The sequence below is a fragment of the Xiphophorus hellerii genome, chromosome 22 (genome assembly GCF_003331165.1).
Source record: "Xiphophorus hellerii strain 12219 chromosome 22, Xiphophorus_hellerii-4.1, whole genome shotgun sequence".
NCBI lineage: Eukaryota > Metazoa > Chordata > Actinopteri > Cyprinodontiformes > Poeciliidae > Xiphophorus > Xiphophorus hellerii.
Window position 1 is genome coordinate 11,620,136 of NC_045693.1, and position 20,191 is coordinate 11,640,326.

General features: G+C 38.7%; 1 protein-coding gene across 1 annotated transcript; it reads left to right on the forward strand.

Moving 5' to 3' along the window:
- Nucleotides 1–3,184: 3,184 nt before the first annotated feature.
- ppp1r21 (protein phosphatase 1, regulatory subunit 21) lies at nucleotides 3,185–19,835 on the forward strand. Its single transcript, XM_032552945.1, has 22 exons — nucleotides 3,185–3,785; nucleotides 5,611–5,679; nucleotides 6,583–6,729; nucleotides 6,900–7,001; nucleotides 7,084–7,248; nucleotides 7,333–7,391; nucleotides 7,716–7,810; nucleotides 9,111–9,163; nucleotides 9,275–9,424; nucleotides 9,543–9,644; nucleotides 9,720–9,808; nucleotides 9,918–10,054; nucleotides 10,712–10,804; nucleotides 11,804–11,931; nucleotides 12,520–12,669; nucleotides 12,962–13,054; nucleotides 13,562–13,816; nucleotides 14,222–14,257; nucleotides 14,373–14,489; nucleotides 16,068–16,166; nucleotides 16,262–16,390; nucleotides 18,529–19,835. The coding sequence occupies exons 1-22, from the start codon at nucleotides 3,726–3,728 to the stop codon at nucleotides 18,556–18,558; spliced, it is 2,358 nt and encodes a 785-aa protein (XP_032408836.1). The 5' UTR covers nucleotides 3,185–3,725; the 3' UTR covers nucleotides 18,559–19,835.
- Nucleotides 19,836–20,191: the final 356 nt, after the last annotated feature.

The following is a 20,191-nucleotide window of genomic DNA, read 5'->3' on the forward strand; positions in this document are numbered from 1 at the left end:
AATATATTTACTTGTCAAATACCCAAAACTGTGGTTTCAATATGTGTTTTATGTTTTTCTTTTTCTTTTTTAGTGGATATGTCTACCAGTTTTGCACATAGTGAAACTTGAATGTTTGACAATCCTGCAAAATAGCTGAAATTCAGTCAATTTCTAAGTCTAGATTCTCAACTGTGTAAAAACTCTGGGACACTAAAACAATAATTCATTTTAATCTGAATCACGCTATTGTAGCTAAACCGTAAGCATTTTTTTTTCACACTTTAACAGGTTTCATTCCAGGATCAACGTATATTTATGTTATACATCTTCCCATAAACTGACCCACCATCATTGTTCCCACTGAAGCATCATGATGCTGCTACCACCATGTTTTAAAGTGAGAAAGGTGTGTATAGGATGATTTCTTCCACACACATAATTTTGCAAACACTCCAAAAACGTCAATTTTATTATCAGAACTGAGCAGAGCAACTTTTTCTGCATGTTTTTTTTGTGTGTGTTTTCAATACTAATTGTTTTTGTGCTTATATTCTTCCACCTTAACTGTGGATGTGTTCAGTTACCATGTGCCCCAGCTCCATGTTGCAAATGCCACACTTTTTAGTTTTTTTTTTCCTTTCATTTCACAATTCTGCACATCTTATGTCAGTCCAACACACGAAATCCTGAGAAAATACTTTTGTTGTAACATGACAAACTATGAAAATGTTCAGATCAACTCTGCTACTTGTTTATAACAACATCTACTGCTGCTGGTTAGGATCAGCAGGTTGTTACACTACTTTGGTTCATCTGCCAGGCATTTCCCGTCAGGTCCAGTAGTTCGGCTCTGTTTTGACTGCACAAGCTGCGCTCGGCGCTTCGAGTGGCAGCTCCACATCACTTTCCCTTTTTTCTTCTTCATGGGCGCACCAGGAACCCACCACGCGCTCATCGACGTAAAGCCCTACAAGTCTGAGGGATGCAACATCAGATGTGCTAACGACACTCTGCTCTGTTAGTTAATTAGTCATGGAGGACTGCGGGATGAACACGGTGTGACCCTGAACAAGGGCTTGTCTGACTAGCCCTGGGTCCTTTGGCATGGCTCTATTGTTCAATAGAGTCCTGTGTGTCGACTGGAAGAGGGAGCGAGAGGAGGGGTGGGGGCTTCTCCCTACTGACTGCCTCAATTCAGCAGGAAATCAGAGCAGCAGCATCCCCCCCTTTTTCCCTCCCTCCCTCCTACACAGGCCCTAGCAACCACGCCACGCCAACAGTTGCCAGGCAACCAGACAATGCCGAAGCCACTGGCTGTGGTGTAAGAGAGAGTTTGTGTTTTGCATGTATACGTTTTAGCAAAGGATGGGAAAGGAAACAGTTATGCTACGTGATGAAAAATCTAAAGAGATTAGAGTGGATTAGGACAAATTAATCGTGTAGGATTTGTGACGAGATGGATGCATTAGCAACATGTCATTTCACTTCTGAGCTAAATTAGGTCAGTGTGAAGTGAAATCACAGAGACTGTCCTTCACATGAAACAGACCATCTATGATTCCTGGTCCTGTTTTTATTACAGCTGCTGGGAACATGTACTACTGAAATTCAGCAATAAATCAGGTTAATGCTCTTATTTTAAACGGTAATTTATTTTAAAAGTCTTTTTGAATGACAAGAAGTATCTCTATGTATAAAACTTGGTATAGTGGTTTTTATATTTTAAAAAGGGGGGAAAAGCTAACTCCAAAAATATTTCATGTTACTAAAAAGTAATTTATATATATTTGGAATCTTCTGTTTATTTATAAAGTTGTTTCTGTTTTTAAAACCAAGTGAAGGACTTTGCTCTTCCAATGAAAAATGGAGCGAAAAGCTCAACATGCTCACCCTCCGTTTCAGAGTAAATTAACAGGAATAAAGACTCAATTATTCATGTATATCACCAGCTGCTGTTCCCAGATTTTATAAATAAATAACTTACCTTTAAATACCACATAACATATTGCACCTTTAATCTGCATATTATTCAAACAAAAATATGCCGTTTACTTGCCACATTATCCTATTTAATGTCTATTTAACTTCACTGAGATTAAGTAACCAATTCAATAAATTGCAACAGAACAGCAGGTGGATGAAAATAACAAACCTGTACATACAGGGAATGTTCAGATTTTGTTCATTTAGAGTATGAAGCTGTACTGACTAGTTTTTCTCTATGTGTTATTGCTCAGATATGTTTAAATAAAGCCATAAGAAGTTCCATCTGTGGCTTGGCAAAAGCAATACAGTATAGGCAGAGCAATGTGAAGGTGCTTTAGTGAGATTTTTTGAATACATGTAAGATGCTACCTGTGGCTGCTACAAACCAGCACTGTGCATCAACCTGAACCCTAAAGTGAAACATAATAGAGGCAGCATCATGAAAACCTGTAAGAGGTTGCAATTGGGTTGAGGTTCAGCTTCCAGCAAGAAGACCATCAACATAAACCCATCCATCCATTTTCTACCAGTTTATCCTTATTGGGTAGCAGGAGGAACTGGCACCTGTAGTCATTGTGCGAGAGGTGGGATGCACCCTTGGACCGTGAGTAAGCCGGTTTACCTGGAGAAAACCCACACATTCACAGGGAGAACATACAAATTTCATACAGAAAGTGACCACTAGGATGGAATTCATACCCAGAACCTTCTGGGTTTGAATCAGTGCTACCAGCTGCATCACTGTGCAGCCTAACATAAACCCAGACCTATCAAATCCAATCTGTGTAATTTGATGCTCACAGATTCTCCCCATCTAATCTGCCTGAATCTGCTAGAGATTTTATTTTTTATTTTTCGCAAAAGACAATAGGACAATATTAGTCTCCAAATGCCCCGGGATCAGGATTGAGCCTGGGACAACTGTGCTGAGGACTGTAGCCTCTCTGTATGCACCTGCTCTATCACTGAGCTTTGGAAAGCTCCTGTTTTATTGCTATAGTCTAAACATGAAAAGCATGCGTTTTAACCTTTAATCCTTTCCGTTCACTTCTACTTTATGTTGGTTTATTACATGACAGCTCAATAAAATTAATTTCAGTTTGTGGCGATAAAAGTTTCAGGAAAAGGAATACCTTTGAGTTGTTTATTTGTTCATTCATCACTCCGAACGCCAGACGGCGCTCTGCTGACACCGGCCCACCAGTTCCATGCACTTTGACTCCGTTCTGTTGTCTCTGATCGGTTCTCATTTGAAGAGGATTTTGCGGGTTAGCAGGATAATGGGAGTCTTCCTCCAAACGGATGGATATTTAGGACTGTCTCATTGTCTCAGCGGTGGCAACACTCGCTGTTAAAATTAACCCAACGACTTTGCTGATTAACGTGGCTCTCTTTAATCAATAGTGCGTGTTTAACGTGTTGCTCGGTGTATGGATTTGTTTTGCTACATAGCTAGTTAGCTGCTAGCTAATAGCGCTAATTTAAACATGCAAGACAGTGCAACTCTCGGTTTTGAAAATAAACTTAAGTTAGATTATGAACGCGCTGTGATCTCCTCTGTCTGTCATCATGTATCTAAAGTCAGTTCTACCGAGTAACGGAACAAGGAGCTGCGGAGTTGCCGATCTGAGCTAGCCTGCTAGCATTGAACAGTTCCGACAGCGTGAGGATTCGGGTTGTGGCGACCAGCTGATCGGCTCCCTGGGTCAGCTGCTTCCAGCATCAAGTGTTTGGGACCGGATACGTTTCCAGCTACAATGGCTAATGTTACAGACCTGCAGACAAAATACAGCAAGCTGGCGCAGGAGTATTCAAAGGTAAAAAGGAAAGAAAATTAAACGTAATTTGCCATGTGATTCAAGTTCCAGAAATTTTGTAATCTGATTATAATAATATATACAGGCTCAGAGAAAATAATAATATTGTCACGGTGCATGTCTTACAGCAGTAACACATTTCATACCATGTTTTTTAATAACTTGTTTTCTATAATTTTCTACTTGCTACAATTGTCTCAGGGTATATGAGGCCCCCAGGAAAGTTTTATTTGGGCCCCCATTTCCAGTTAAGCCTAGCGGTCACCACACCACCATTACTATCTCTTTTAAGCGTTTCATGTCTAATATTGTACAGTTACTTTGTGCAAATAATGTAAGCTGCTTCAACACAATTGTCTGATAATGTTAAATTACATTTACTCTTTGATTCTTTTTAATGTAGCCTTTAAAATTTTACCATTTTTTTTGTGTGTGGGGGTGGGTAATATCTACTTAGATTAATCACAATAAGAACTGCTTATTACTACTTGTTTAGGTAACTGTGTTACAGCAATTATGGCAACAAACACAAATACCAGTCTTGTCTTGAAAAACCATTTGAAATACACTTCTCTAGGACACTAGTCACATAAAGAAGTGTGAATTGTAGCATTAATCTGCACAAATCACACGCATTTAGTCATATTTTTGAATGTATTAATATTTATTAATGCTTTCAATGAAAAAACAGTGGAGAAAATTGTGAAAATCGCAATGCTGTCGATACAAACTGTATTGTTTTATTTTATACATCATCAATTGGAATTTATTGTGACAGGGATACATCAAAATTCTTACAAGCAGTTGCAGAGTTTATTCGATCAAAACACAATTTGTTTTGATCCGGAATCATATTCTCACAATCGCAATCAGTCAAAAAAAGGGGGTAATATAAAGTTCTCTGAAAATTAATGTGTGAAATTGAAGCATTTTTATGACAATTTAAAGATTATCAAAATATACTGAAAAATATCTTGGTGTGCAAAGGTGAAAGCAAACGGCCAAAAATGGAAGTAGGAAGGGACAAAATGACAACGCTCAGTTTACAAAGAGGTGAAGTGGAGCTGATAGCAGTTTACACAACCTGATAGCACACAAGTAAAAGATGCTCAACTGGATCAGGATAAGTAGTCTGCTTTGAAAGTCTGGTTCAGCATTCATTGTAACAAATGCCAGTATGTATCATTAATTGGTGCAACTACAGAGTACAGTGGAGTAGATAGAGCTGACCATGTTTTCTGTGTAAAGGAATTTGCTCACCTAAAACATTTAGGCGTATGTAATTTAAACTTCCGCATGTTCTTAATTAACTGTTTGCACGCCCCAATTCCTAAGCTGTGCCTCAGTGAGCTTGAGCTCTGCACGTCTCGTTTGATGTTTTAACTACCCAAAATGCATGATGTGTTAAAAGACGCCATAAACACTCCTGATGGTTAATTTGTGATCTGGTGACAGTAAAGCCTGCCTGTCAGAGCGTTCTGTGGAGCATTATTTCAGCCCTTTGTTTCTCTGTCAGCTGACATCACGGGGAGTGTAAGCTGCTTCCTCTTTAGCTCTCATCTCTCCATTAACTAAGCACCATATACTGAACCAGGAAGTGCTGACTGTGTAACTGTCAAGCATTCATGTTCCCTGTCTAGATTTTTAAAAATCTACTAGAATTCAGTAGGTTTTTGTGACTTCTGATTCTGGTTAGAAAGAATGAAAAACTTCAAAGAACTGGTAGTAATACACATAATTTTTTGTGTATTTGTAAATCAAGTTCACTCAGGACTTTATCTCTGTCTGTATGTCATTGTTTTTGTTTTTTTGTGTTTGTTCTCAGCTCCGTGCCCAGAACCAAGTGCTGAAGAAGGCAGTTGTAGATGAACAGGCTAACTCTGCCTCTTTAAAGGTACATTACAGATACTGCTAAGACCACCGTCTCATCTGCATGCAAAGTGTTTATCATAATATACATCTGAAAAATTGCCAAAAAATGATGTCCTCTTTAAGATTTTGTATATTAGTGCAGAACCAAGTTGACAGAACCAATCTAAGGCTGGTTGGAACTAGTTATGGCCTCTTCTGCAACCTGTTGCTGCACACTGCCTGTCAGCTGGGTGAAAGAAGGTTGCTACAGTTTTCCCGAACACATTCTTTTTGCAAGAGTAGGAATAATTGTTGCTTTTCTGATTGGAATATCATATTATGTTTTTTAAAATTTTATTTTCTAGTTTTACTGAAACCTTAGTATTTCTAATGAAGGTCTGGATAGTTAGAAATCTACTGGATTTCTAACCTGTTGTGTTTTCCTGCTGGAAAGATGGGCGCAGACCCTTTGAAAAATTATTTTAGTGGAAGGAGATGTTTATCCATACAAGTCTTAAATTTAATCATCTCTAATGCAGATCTTCAGAAGTATGCCAAGATTTTAAATACTTTGTATTAGATCCAAAACAGGGACATTCACTGCTTATTGAGTTAATTTTTATTTTTTTCCTCAAGAAATTTGCTACTGCCAGTTGTGAGATCTATGTGCTGTATTTCTTTTAGGATGGTTACTCTGAGGCAAAACTATAATGCCCACAATGCAGTGAAACAAATCAGCCTGTTTTTGAGGAAATTTTGAATGCAGAGCCAAGAAATAAAAAGATACATGAAAAAGTTCCTATCAATGTTAAATGTAAATTCTTACATTAAGTTTTGTGGTTCATGTACGTCTTGAAATTAAATCACAGTGGTCGTGAAATAATGTAAAAATTGTTGTCTCATGTCTTTCTTTTTATTGCTTTATATTGTTCTCATGGTTTCTCAGGACCAGCTGAAGCAGAGGGACCAGAGCCTGAGGAAGCAGGAGCAGGAGATGGACAGCCTGAGCTTCAGGAACCAGCAGCTCGCCAAGAGGGTGGAGCTGCTGCAAGAGGAGCTGTCTTCTAGTGAAGGCAGGAGCAGAAAGGGGAAGGTGAGTTTTTATCAATGGAAATGAGTGCTTGGTGAAGGGGAAAGGGTTTTATAACTGAGTAGTGGTCAAAGAATTATTCATAAAACAATATAGACCTGTTTGAAAAGGTTTATTGAGGAACATTTTAGGTAAATTTTTACAAATCTGACCAGTTGTTGTTTTCCTTCCAGGGTAAAGGAGACTCTCCACTGCAGCCAGGCCTGCAGACACAAAGTGTTTTCAATGAAGATCTGCAAAAAAAGATAGAAGAGAATGAGCGTCTTCACATACAGGTAGGCATCTACTTTGTATAATTTCTTACTCTGAAAGTATGTGTGATGACCTCTGACCTTGCCTCTTCTCCATTCTTATTAGTTCTATGAAGCCGATGAGCAGCACAGGAAGAAGGAGGCTGAGCTGAGGGCCCGGCTGCAGAAGCTGGAAGGAGAAGCAGAGGAACACCAGGCTGTTGTTGACGGACTCACAACAAAGTATGTGGAAACCATCGAGCGCCTGCAGGGTGACAGAGCTCGTTTAGAGGTGAGAACCAGATTTCATCAGAGATAGATTAGTTTTGAGATTTTAAAAAGCACATATCAAATGTATTTTTATATTTTCCAACAGCTGAAAGCACAAACTCTGGAGAGGGAGGCGAAAGACTGTCGAATGCGAACTGAAGAGTGGTATGGAAAAAATTAGTTTTGATATTATGGGGACAGATTTCATAAGTTTTGCATGTCAGTAGGGTCTTTACAAATGACCTTGATTTGCCTGGGTGCTTTATAATAAGTGAGAAAATTTGGTTGTGATAGGAAATAAGTTCTCCATTGCTGTATTATGATATTACTATATCATCCATTATAATTCAGGAGCAGTCTCAAGAAAGAATAAACCCAGAAGTATTAAGCGTGAACTGCATCGTATTAAATTCCTTGGAGAAGCCTGTAGAGAACGGTTGTTAAACACACAGACTGTTTTTTAATCATGTTTTTGGTGTGTGTCTGCAGCCAGCAGCAGTTAAGGCGCTGCCAGTCGGAGCTGAGCAGGCAGGTGAAGCAAAACAGCAGCGTCATTCAGGAGAAAGTGCCCTTTAACGACACCAGTAAGTGGCAGGGATTGTCTCTGAGCAGACGCCAATTTAAAAGCATTTATGCCTCAGAATTTTACAGGCACGACTGTCAGATTACGTTCTGGTTCTTAATGATGCGTTTCCATGTTGATTCATCATGGCTGAATGATTATGCAGCAAACGACTTCAAGCCTTGAGTGCACAAGTTTAAATTCATTGTGTTTATATTCTTAACAAGTTGCACATGTAGTCACACACTTCATGTCTTCAACATGACGTTGGAATAACTCTGACTGTAGATTTGGCTGCTCTAATTCACAGAATTAGTGGAGCTTATTTAATATGCTATTTAATATGGCTGGTTTTCTGTCCAGACATTTCAGGTCAGGTCCGTAGGAGAATCTGAAACACTTCCCAAAAGGAATTTTGATGTGTGTTTAGGAGAAATCCAACTCTTATCGAGTTTCAAACCAGCGACACCCAACATTTTGTTTTGAGATTAAAGAAACGTGGTTAGAATCATCAGAAATAGTTAAGAAACCACTGAATAGTTAAGATTACCATAAGCTGGAAACTGTGTTAATAATAAAGCATGGACTTAGATGGTGCGGCCAGTTATCAACGACAACTTCAAGTAAAACTGAAACCTGCAGCTAGGCAAGCCAAACACCTTTTTGAGTAAAGTTTTGATAGTCAGAGGAGAAAATGACAAAAACTTTGCCTGAAGGAGTCTAGATTACACTTTCAAACCTGGTTATATACTCACTGTGTTGTCAGGCATGGTGGTGAAAGTATCATGCTTCGGGCCTGTTTCTGTAACTGTGATAACGGTCAATTATACAAGTCGATTCCTCAGATTAACCTCAAACAACAACATGATTGAACCTTGGAGACTACTGGGTGCTCCAAATGGATAATGATCCTAAAGCTGGTTTTGAATAGATAAATCAAACATAATATTAATCACCTTAACTCTGCTAAAACGTGGGAACTATCCTTAAAAACCTTACCAAGGGGCTCCTGATGGTAACAGAAAGTATCTTTTCTCTTCAACTTGCTAAGAGATATTTATGCAGTTTCACTCAGAGTGTAAAGTTGAGGGATTGTTTATCTTTATATTTGTTTTATTGCATATATATTATGTGTTTTTACTTGTTAATCTCCCAAAACGAAAGATTCAAATAGATAGTTCAAGGACCCAAATGAGTGTAAACATCTGATCAAAACTTTTGTTCAGCAGTAAGCTCATATTTGTGTTTGGAGCTTTACAATATTGTTTTGTTGTTGATAAATGTTGTTGCTATGATTTGATAAAACTTCTTTTATACTGCAGAATTTAGCGACTATAACAGCCTAAATGTGCCATCACACAACCGACGGCACCAGGTGAGTGAGAAACAAGTTCATAGCTATTTAGTTATTTGAAAACTGCTTTGTTGCAGAGATTACACTAAATTACACACTAATTAAAGGAGCTTTGCCTTTGTTTGGATGCAGCTTAAGGCTCGGGACGTAACAAGTCAAGCCCTGAGTTTCATCCAGGACCTGGTGGCTGCTCTGCTGAACTTCCACACCTACACAGAGCAGCGGGTCCACATCTACCCCCTGGACTCGTCCATCGAACCCATTTCTCCTCTGAACCAGAAGGTGGGGCCGTCACACACAAACACGTCCAGCAGCTGAAAGACAACTCTTTAATTTGGTTGTTTAGAAGGACTGTGAATTATTGTTCAATTTAAGAAGTAGAGTTCTTGTCTCGCCACAGTTTTCTCAGTATCTCCATGAGAATGCTGCCTATGTGCGCCCCCTGGAGGACAGCTTTCTGCAATTGTACCAAAGCATCACAGAGGACACTGTTACAGTGCTGGTGAGACTCTGACTGAATGTTTTCTATGTTCAGTAAATAAAAAAAAAACTCTGAACGACATGTGTTGAAATTAAGGAGACTGTTGTCATGCTGAGGAATTTCGCTGAGAATTTCTCCTCCTATACACACTTCCTGCTGAAGATTCTTCCCTACCAGCTGAAAAGGTCAGCACTGTGTTTGAAAGAAAGCATGCTGGGAAGTGGAGGAGGCTGTACAGATAGCCATCCTCTGCTCTGGATTTTTTATTATTATTATTATTATTTTTTTTTTCAGTTTGGAAGAAGAGTGTGAAGCGCCTCTATGCACTGCTGCCCTGATGGCGAAAAACCGGGAGTTACAGAGTGACATGAAGAAAGTTACCACCGTGTTTGAGAAGATGCAGAACTACATCAATCTTTTGGCCTTACCCAGTAAGTTAACCTGCAACAGCTCAGCTCTGTTTTGTTTTTATTACTCAGGATTGTTACTGAATTAAGGATTCAGAACTTCTTTTGGTCAATTTGTCATTTTATTCCATTTTTTTTAATTGCAAAATGTGGACAAATGTGCAGTGATACGTTTAATGATATAAAAAGATTAGCATACTGCATTAAATATTAATTCCTTTCAAAATAAATCCTCACAGATTGTGGATTTATTTATAAATGTCTAATCCATTTTTCATCTCAAGAAAAAAGAAAGATTTAATTAACCTGTTCAGTAAAAATGTAAACTCTAAATGAAAAAAACGTTAATACACTCTACATCCTAATAGCTACTGCAGTGCAACTGCTGATCCCAAATTCTGGGAAACTGCCTGCTTTTAATTACATTTTACTGAAAATTATAGAATCTCCTCAGCTCATTTCGTTCTTGTTACATTTATTGAATTTATCTCTATTGTTAGTAAATAACCAGATGTTTAAATATGTTAGAATGACACACAGGCTTTAGTTGCAATATGTTATGTTCTCTCTCTTTGATAATAATAACAAAGTGAACAAGAAACACAGGTTCTGATTGAGCAGAGCTGGTTGCAGGTGTTAATATGTTGTGCTTGTTTAACAAACGCGCACCCTGTGTCTCAGGTGTTCAGCAGGACGCCATGCCACAGAGCAGCACCTCAGCTGTCTTCACCCAGCTGGCAGCTAGCCTGCACAGCCTTCATGATGCCATTAAAGGTGAGCAGCACCGTTAGCCGCTTTTGACCCACAGCCTTTCACACTGAATTTCTTTTGTGTGTCAACTCAACATCAACCAGTTTAGAGATTATGAAGAAAACACCAGCCTGTCTTTGATGTGTCTTCGTCGCTGTTTCTGTACAAATAGTCATTGTGGTCTAATATATACATTAATTATCTTCAGTGTTACAGTAGGGACTGTGACACCATTTGCATACAAGTCAAAAGAGAATAAATTTGTCATATTTACCAGTCAGTGCTTTTGTAAGTTTCCTTTGGACCTTTTGGTCCAAATACAAAAGTGTAACTGTGTGTTACAAGTCATCAAAACTCACTACTATGCACTAATTCTTAGTGGAGATTAGCACCTGGATGCCCTTTTGTTTTCTCTAATTAAATCACAGTGAAACAAATTTGCTAATTTTTTTTCCCCCTGAAATGACAACATCCTGTGGAAACCTGAAAATGTATATACAAATCCAGATTAATATTAATATTAATTACCGTAGTTGTTTATCATTGATAAACAACTAAATATCTGTGTCAGTTGTTCAATCTAAGAATATTTATCTAAGGCATTTTTAGTTTATCATCTCACTTCTCATATAGTTTCTCTGGCTGCCAGTCCAGCCCAGAATTGAACAGAAAATCTGATCTAAGTGATAAATAACTTGGCCCCCCCGCCTACATTATTGATCTGGTAACTCCATACTTTAGACCCCTACCGTCTTCTGATTGAGTTTTCAGTGTGGATCAATGAAATCAGAAGTCCTCAAATCTGTGTAACGCTCTTCCTGTTTAGATGGCAAAATCTTTTTAAGTATTTTCTCTGTGATTCGTATATGAGACTGCTCTGCTTATTGTTCCATTGTTGCATTTAATCTCTGCTGTGTTTTGAATTGGATATAAAGCATTTTCTACCTTGTGCTTTGAAAATTCAGGCTTTATTTTTGGTCATTAATTGTATGAACGCCTCACCTGCTGTTCTTGCATTTCCAGAGATGTCAAAACATTACAACCAGAAGGCAAGCATAGAGCAGGAGCTCCCCACAGTCACGCAGAAGCTCTGCACCACCACAGAGTGCCTCCTCGGATCGTTGGGCTCGTTGACCAGCATCACTGGCAAGGTATGGCCACCAGGGGGCAGGCAGCAGTTGGGTTTCTGGCGTCTAACCTGGCTTGCTGAGCAATATGTCTGATTTGTTCACTGTAATGCTTTTTTTTTTTTTTTTTTTACTTCACTGCAATAGGATCACAGTTGTAAAACGACACTAATGTGTTAACAAATAACAGGAGGACTCAGCTGGGCAGTGGTTAGATTTTTGGAAGATAACGCCCAATTCACAGTTTGCACAGCTGCTCTCTGGTCAGAATAATGGGATAAATGATTTCTCTCTGCGATCCAACTTGGTGGCAGCATCTGCTAACGTGCAAGCATGAGATTTGCTTCTGCAACCTGAAGGCAACTGTGAAAGCCTGATTGCTCAGAATATTTATTTTCCAGAGTAACGGAAGAATCATCACCATTCAGTTTATTCACGTTGCTTAATATTACTGTCAACAGAATGAGAATCGGATTTATCTGTAAAAGGTTGAGTTCGCAATGAGGTTTTGTATTGAATAAAATTGGATAAAAGAACTGAGAACTGATTTGATAAATGTAGCCATTCTGTGTTAAATAAAGTGATTCTTAAGATCTTAATTATTTTTCACAGATTGCCACTTTCTTCAGCAACAACTTGGACTTCTTCACGTCTCCAGGCTACAGTCCGAGAGGATGCACAGTGAGCCTCAACCCGCAGCAAGCAGAGAGCATGCTGGCCAACAAAAAGAAAGCAGCTGCCTACATCGACGCCATCAAAACGGTAAGTCATCACCTCTGTGGGGTTTTGTCAAAATGTTATTGGGTCATGAGTTTTTACTATACTTGATTGTAGCACAGCAGGATTCCCAATCATCCCCTATATTTCTAGTTTTTTTTTCCTGTCTTAAATTTAATTCATAGTGGGATTGAAAAGGTCTTGAAATTTGACTTGCTGAAACCTGCATTAATAATGTTAAGGTTTTATAAACTTAACATTCTAAAATGTTACGGTTTATATCATTTTTTTCTGTAAGTTTTATTTACATGTGTTTGTTTTTTGTGTTTTTGTTCAGCCGAGGCCACAGTCGGTTCCTTACAGAGAAGCTCTGTCAAACCGTCGGATTCTCACCAGCTCCACTGAGAGCAGAGAGGGTCTCACTCAACAGGTAAAACACAGAGATAAAACTGATTTCTATAGATATCTGTGAGAACAGTTTATATATTAATAAGATAATAATATTACATTTAATTGAGCTGTGTTTAGGTCACCTGTTAACATTGAATTCAGGGTTAAAGGTTACCCACATGCAGCCATGTTCATCTGTGTCTCTGTTAATGAGAATGAAAATGTGAAGTGGAAATTGTTAAAACATTGTTTTCTAGTTAAATAAGACATGTTGAAATGGCAGTAATTCAAATACTTAAGGTTGTGCAATATGTCATGTGAAACGTGAGGAGTTGCTCTTTAGGGATGGGGTGTGAAGTGTTGAGAGCCTGGCTGTGTGTCTGCGTTCTGTCTTTGGAAAGTGTGTTTTTTCACTCTCTCTTCATCAGAAACAGTTCTGTTATGTTTCCTCATTTCTTCATAAACACTTGGCGTCCTTTCGCTTCTCCAAACCTCCGTTTCCCCACGAGCGTCACTGTCTTCTCATCACCCCGTCGTTTCGGTGCAGGTGCAGCAGAGCCAGGAGAAGATCGCCAGGCTGGAGCAAGAGAAGGAGCACTGGCTCCTGGAGGCCCAGCTGGGGAAGGTGCGGCTGGAGAAGGAGAACCAGCGCATAGCCGACCTGGAAACGCAGCTGGCAGCGGCTCTGGGGGGAAGTCAGAGCTCCCAGACAGCCGCAGACGGGCGGCTCACACAGAGCCACGAGGAAGCTGAGACGGCGCAGAAAGCCACAGGGAAAGAAACGACTCTCTGCACCAGCCTGGTACCGTTACTGTTCAAGCTGCTGTTTGTTTTTCGCTTGCAGGGAAAGTTTTTTTTTTTTTTTTTTTTTTTGCCCGTGGCAGCATGTCTGATTAGCTTCAACAAAGGGAGTATTATCACTCTTTTTTTTCCAGCTCCCACTAAGCAAGTTTTAGCTTTAAAAAAAACAACAACTCACGCTTCCAATGTGCTGATGTGGCAGAAATTTATTTTTTTTTTAATGCGAGTCAGAACAAAGTTCACGGTGAAGTCACAAATCAGAGCTGTTTGTTTTTCCAAGTCTACTTTGAATTTAGCTATTTTTTGCCATCCCATCTCCCCACATAAGCCCGTCGCTGTCTGATGCAGTCTCTTTAACACATCAACACTGATGAAACTCACATTTATTTATCTGTTTCGACTCCAGGTTGGCATGTTGTGCACAACACCAACAAATGAGCACGTAAGTCATAGCATAATTAACCAATAGCTCCACACAAAAACAGAAAAGATCATTATTTATTCTGCCTTAGTAAGAAAAAGAAAAGTCTCATCCTGCTGTTGTGTCTGTGTTGCAGGTGGGAGACGAAGAGTCTCGTGAACAGCTGATAAAGACTCACTATATGACGAGAGTGGGAGAACTCACCACCCAGCTCCAGATTTCAGACAGCAAAGCTGTTCACTTTCACTCAGAGGTGAGGACTGCGTCCTGTCTGACAGGAGGAAGTGTTTGCAAAAAAAGTGTGCCATGCATTTTTATTTAATCCCCCAATTACTTTAATACAACTACATACATTCCAGTGCAAAGAAATTGCTTTGAGAATTGACTTTACCGGTAAACGGAGCCCTCCTGCAGGTAATCAAACCTCAGCCTAAGTCCAACTGTTCACACACTAGGTCTTGATGCGCAATTCAGATATTTTTAAATTCAGAGAAAGCACTGGAGACTCTGAGCGAAGAGGTCAAACTGGAAATTAGATTGAAATTAGATTTTTTTTTTTCTGTGTATTGAATAAACCGAACGCAATCTGTGTGAACAATTTCTGACCCCAAAGCGGCCTGCATCCGCAGAAGAAGAACGATGACGTCACACAGCAGCGCATTGTTTACGGATCGATTTCAAAGTTTATTCAGCAATGAGTGCTGACAGTATTATCATAAAGTTATAGCAAGATGAAGGAAGCTGATAAAAAGAAAGCACAACTAATAGCAGTGGTGTTTTGTGACGCGTTGAATGCAACTTCTGATGTGTAATCAGAGCCAGGAGTGTTCTGATTGTGATGTGATGCATTTCAGTGAAGCAAACTTGTTTCATAATTTTAGAATTATAATTTCCTTTTTCAACCGTTGCTTACATCTGGTCTGGCTTCTTCTGGTTCATAATTACAATTTATGCCTCATGGCAACGACATAGAAGTCGTGTAAAATGTGGCATGACCGTTCAGGCTGCAGATGCTTTCGATTCCGATTTCGTTCCACATATGGAAGTGACTCAAATCAGATTTTTTTTTTCTGGGTGAAAAGATCAGATATAGGTCACTTTATGGGGGAAAGCCTTTATGAACAAACTGCATCATGATGCACAATGCAAATCTGACCTTTATTGAAGTGTGGCAAGTGAGAAAGTTAAGTATGCAAGAGAAGATGTTCTGATCCGAGGAGACCAAAATTGAACTTTCTGTCAGAGTTGATGAGAAAATGGATGGAGCTTTGCTGGAACAAAACCTATTAGAGGCTCCAGAAAACCTGAGAACCAGGAGACTCACCTTCCAGCAGGACAAAAACCTTAAACATTCAGCTGAGATCCAAACATATCCATGTGTTAAAGTGCTCCAGTCAAAATCCAGACCTGAATCTAATTAAGAATCCTTGGCAAGACTTGAAAATTACTTTTCAAAAAAGCTTTTCATTTCATTTTGATGAACATGAGCTATTTTGAAAAGAACAGGTACAAATTTCAATCTCTGTGTATAAAAATCGTAAGATGCACCAAAAAACTTCCATCTGTAATTCTAACTCTGCATTTGAGATTTTTATTTCCTATTTATAAAAAACAACCTGTTCTTTTTTCTATCGTTTATACCTTGCATCTAACAATTACTTGCATTTATTTTTCTTTTAATTAAGGTGTTAAGGTTATCATTAGGCTTTGTATTTTGTTTTGTTTTTTTTCTGTAAGTTGGATCACTTAAGCATCTTTTATTGAGGTGTTTATGTTTCCTTGGTCGCTGCCAGAGTTCAGCAGATGTTCACTTTGTTGTTCCTGCCTTTAGTGCCGAGCCTTGGCAAAGAGATTAGCCATCGCAGAGAAAGCACGGGAGACTCTGAGCGAAGAGGTCAAACTGGCTAACGAGAACATCACACGGCTGCAGGTAAAGCAAAAACTAGCACCTTCTCTGTATGCACACATGGATCTCTTTCCTAATCAGAATACACGCTTACACTAACTGGAGCGCGTCTCACGCAGGACGAGCTGACTACAACTAAAAGGAGCTACGAGGACCAGCTCAGCATGATGAGCGACCATTTATGCAGCATGAATGAGACGTTGAGCAAGCAGCGAGAGGAAATCGACATGCTCAAGCTGGGTGGCAAGGTACTGCGCCGAGAAGGGTTTTGGTTACAGACCGTTTTAAAGGCTAGATCAGGATCAGGTGGAGGTTTAAATGTGACTTTGTGAGGGTTCAGTCAGACAGGAGATGAGCTGAGAGGTCATCTGTGGTTTGTCTGACTCCTAGTCGCGTTTTATGTAGGGCGCGCCCGCTCAAGTCGTCTGAAAAAGTAATTAAGTCGAAGTCGACAGTAAAAGAGAGGCCTGTTCCCGAGCGTGCATGTTCTTGCTCGTATGCACACTAATCTCTGCACGTCAGGAAGTCACAGGTCAAAACATGTTGTTCTTTGAAGGTAGCCATTTTCTACTGGAACTTCACAAGCTAGCCTCTGCATGTTTTGGATTTCTAAAGAATCTGTAAAAGTGAGCTTCAGCTGTGTGCTGCACTTAAATGCTACACAAAACTTTGGTTTTTATGCCAATCTCTGATTTTACTGTGAATAAAACACCTCAGATTTGACCTTACACATATTTTCTCCTGGTCACTTTGAAATATGCTGGACCTTTTACATCTAGTCACAACAACATCCCAAGCAGCTAGTTTCCTTAAATCTTCTCAGTATATGTTTTTATTAGATAGAATGACTCAAACCTTAGAAATGAAAACAACTCCAGTAATGATGTAGTATTTAATCTATAGTGATAACTGGTTGACATGTTTGGCTTCTCCTATAGATAAAAAATGCTGTGAGAGGAAATAGTAGTTTTTACTTTTCCCCGTTTATCTAATGTGCCTACAAGAGCTCCTCGTATTGGCTAGTCATTCCTTTGTGACGATTCCTTTCCCTAAAGTGGTTGGTTTGGAGAGCTTTGCTCTGTGAACAGGTTCAGAACCAGCACTGATCACCTGGTTAGAGCCAGATGCAATACAGTTGAAGCCACAATACATACACTGAATAAAAAAAACACATGCACCTTTTTTTCCTCACCTTCTGAAGTTAAATCAAAATCAAGCTGCTCTTGTTTATGATCAGGTAGAATTACCAAGATTATTTCTATTTAGTAATTCCACAATAATGAGAGAATAAATATGTCGGAGATGTGTTCGTATATTAATGCCTTTAAAATCTGAAGTTTACATACATTTCCTCAGTTTTTGATAGCATTCTTTATGTCTAAACAGTTCCACTTTGGTTTCATCACATCACAGGATATTTGTCCAAACAGGAAAGCATTTGTTCGTGTGTGCATTTGTAACAGCAATCTGTTTCTTAAAGCATAATTCATTGAAATGCAAAATACATCTACAGGTGTTCCACCAATTAACTCAAATGTGCCAATAAACTTATAAGAAGTTTCCATGACATGAAGAGGATTCTTCCTCATTGATTAAAGAGACAGTGATCATCCTGATATAAACGTCTGATTTTGGAGACATTAATAAATAAATATCTTGACATATTCTCCCTCTGTAATTCTATCTGACCTGAAACAGAAGTTTGGTCTGATTTAAATTTAGACTGAGAAAAAAAGAGGTACATTTCTCTATCAGAGTTAGTCCTGTCTTCTGTTTTTATTTCTCTCTCCTTACATAGTTCAGCTCATTAAAACTCAAAAAATTTTTAAACTCATTCGTTCCAAAATAAATGTTAGCTCTTCAATCAGTTTAAATACTTTTAATTAACTTTTAACTCCCTGGCTATAAACTTCCCTGAAGTAGCAGCTTTAGATATCGGTATTATGTCTCAAAGTGCAACTTTACCTGCTTTCAATGTGTGGAGAGGGACAAAGACCTGGTGAGGTGGAAACTTTATTGACTCTGAAAGTTAAAAGAAACCAACTTATTAACGGGCCGGTGGGACAATACACTTTAAAATTGTATTTTTTTTTTATGAGTTGTTTCTCAAGCAAGTTTTGTATGTATTATGAGTAAAGTATGAAAGTGTGGACACATTATGCACAGTGTGAGCGTTGTAAGAAACTTTGTTCACCACGGCTGGCTGAAGTTATCCGATTTGGTATTTCAGTAAAGGACTGTTTCACAGTTTTTAAAGGAATTCATTCAATAATGTTTAAGTCAGTGGAAAAGAACTTTAACTAGATCAAGTTTAACTTGTTTATTTTACACTACACCGTTTGGAATTCATAGTTTCTTTTTTATATTATTCTATTTTTGTTTTTAGGCGAATGCGAAAAAGAACAAGAGTCGTTAGAGCTGCTCTCAAACCGTCAACATGTGCGGAGGATTTCCATGCTGCAGAACCTCTTGGTACCGACGCAGTCTTTTGACCTTCAGGATGACTGCGAGTTCAGAGACTCGAACATGTTTGATAAAAGCTTTGTTTTTCTGTTTTCTTGTCACGTCACCTTTTTAATGATTATGATTATCTATAAATGGTTTGGCTGACCTCTCAGGTCAAAGAGGATAGAAAAACAGCTGAAGTGGAAGTTTTTAATGCTCACCGAAGTCAAGACTTGAAGACCAAACCCTGTTAATGTGTGTAATTTTCTGACTAAGTGTGTGCCTGAGTGTGCGAGAGAAAATTGAACTGTGCACCCTTTGCTGCTTTTCTGTAAGTAGGTGAACAGAGTAAATGTTGGTGTGGTCGTACGTTTGCAGGGTGTTGCCTCCTGAAGCGACTCTGACACCGCGCTTTGCAACGTGAGAGTATTGTTTTACAATGAAATGGCTAAATCTTTTTGGATTTGAGATTATCTGTGCAGGTGGTAACTGTGTAAATCTACCCCTTCTGATACATGGATAATGTAACAAGCTGTTGAGTATGATCAAATAGCTTATACAGATGCACTTGAAATCATTACCCTTTCCGGAAACGTTTTCATTTTCAGTCCTCTGGAAGTGGATTGAAGAAGATTTTCAGCACTGATGAGCTCTGTTTACCTGGGCAGGTTGAGGCTTGTGAAATTGTCCAAGTCTGAGTCTTAAGAAGTTGATCGGTAACAATAGTTTTTTTTTTTTTTTTTTTTTTTATCATCACCAAAGGAAATGTGGATGCATACTCAAAGCTCCTTACATTAATCTAAGATGTAAGAATAAAAGGAGTTCATGTGAATTCATCTGAAATCATGATGTAATTAAATGTTTCTTAAAATTATGTATACAAAAATTTGCATTTATTCAGAAGTTACAAATCTTTATTTTACCCAGATTTTTATTTTATACAGATTCTGCAGCTGTTTTTTTTTTTTTTTTTTATTTCAGTAGCTGTCTATGTAACTGGGAAGAGTCGTTGACAGATTGAACCACAATGTAAACAAAGATTAGGGAAATTGTGACTCGTGACAGACTTTTCTATGTGAAACAAATAAAGAAGCGTTGCTCCAGAACCGTTAATTCAAGACTGAAATTTGATCACAGAGATTTGAAAACACCCTTTAACCCACGGGAGAAAACAAATCTGTATTTCACAATGTAACACGTTAAAAGGCACATATGTGAATTAAAATAAAAACCTTGCTCAATATTGAAGTGTGTCAGATTTACCTGGTTATTGAGGTTTTTTTGTTTTCTTTAACTTGCCTGACACTAGTGTACACGTTTCATGTCTGGTAAATGGAGAAGACCTGGTCTGTGACTAGTCTGTAATTTAAAACACAAAAACAGCCTGTAACAAACTAACCACTAGGAGTTGAGGCAGCACTGTTGAAGAGATGTGTAAGAGCAGGGGGAACACTCGTTTTTAATGTCGTCACTTGGTTTTGAAAGGTCAAAAAGTCATTTGAACCTCTTAGGAATATGCTAATTTTGGAAATTTATTTACATCTGAGGTCAAAGTGGAAAAATAAACAATAACAACCACTTGTTTTAAGTGGATGCTGTGATAA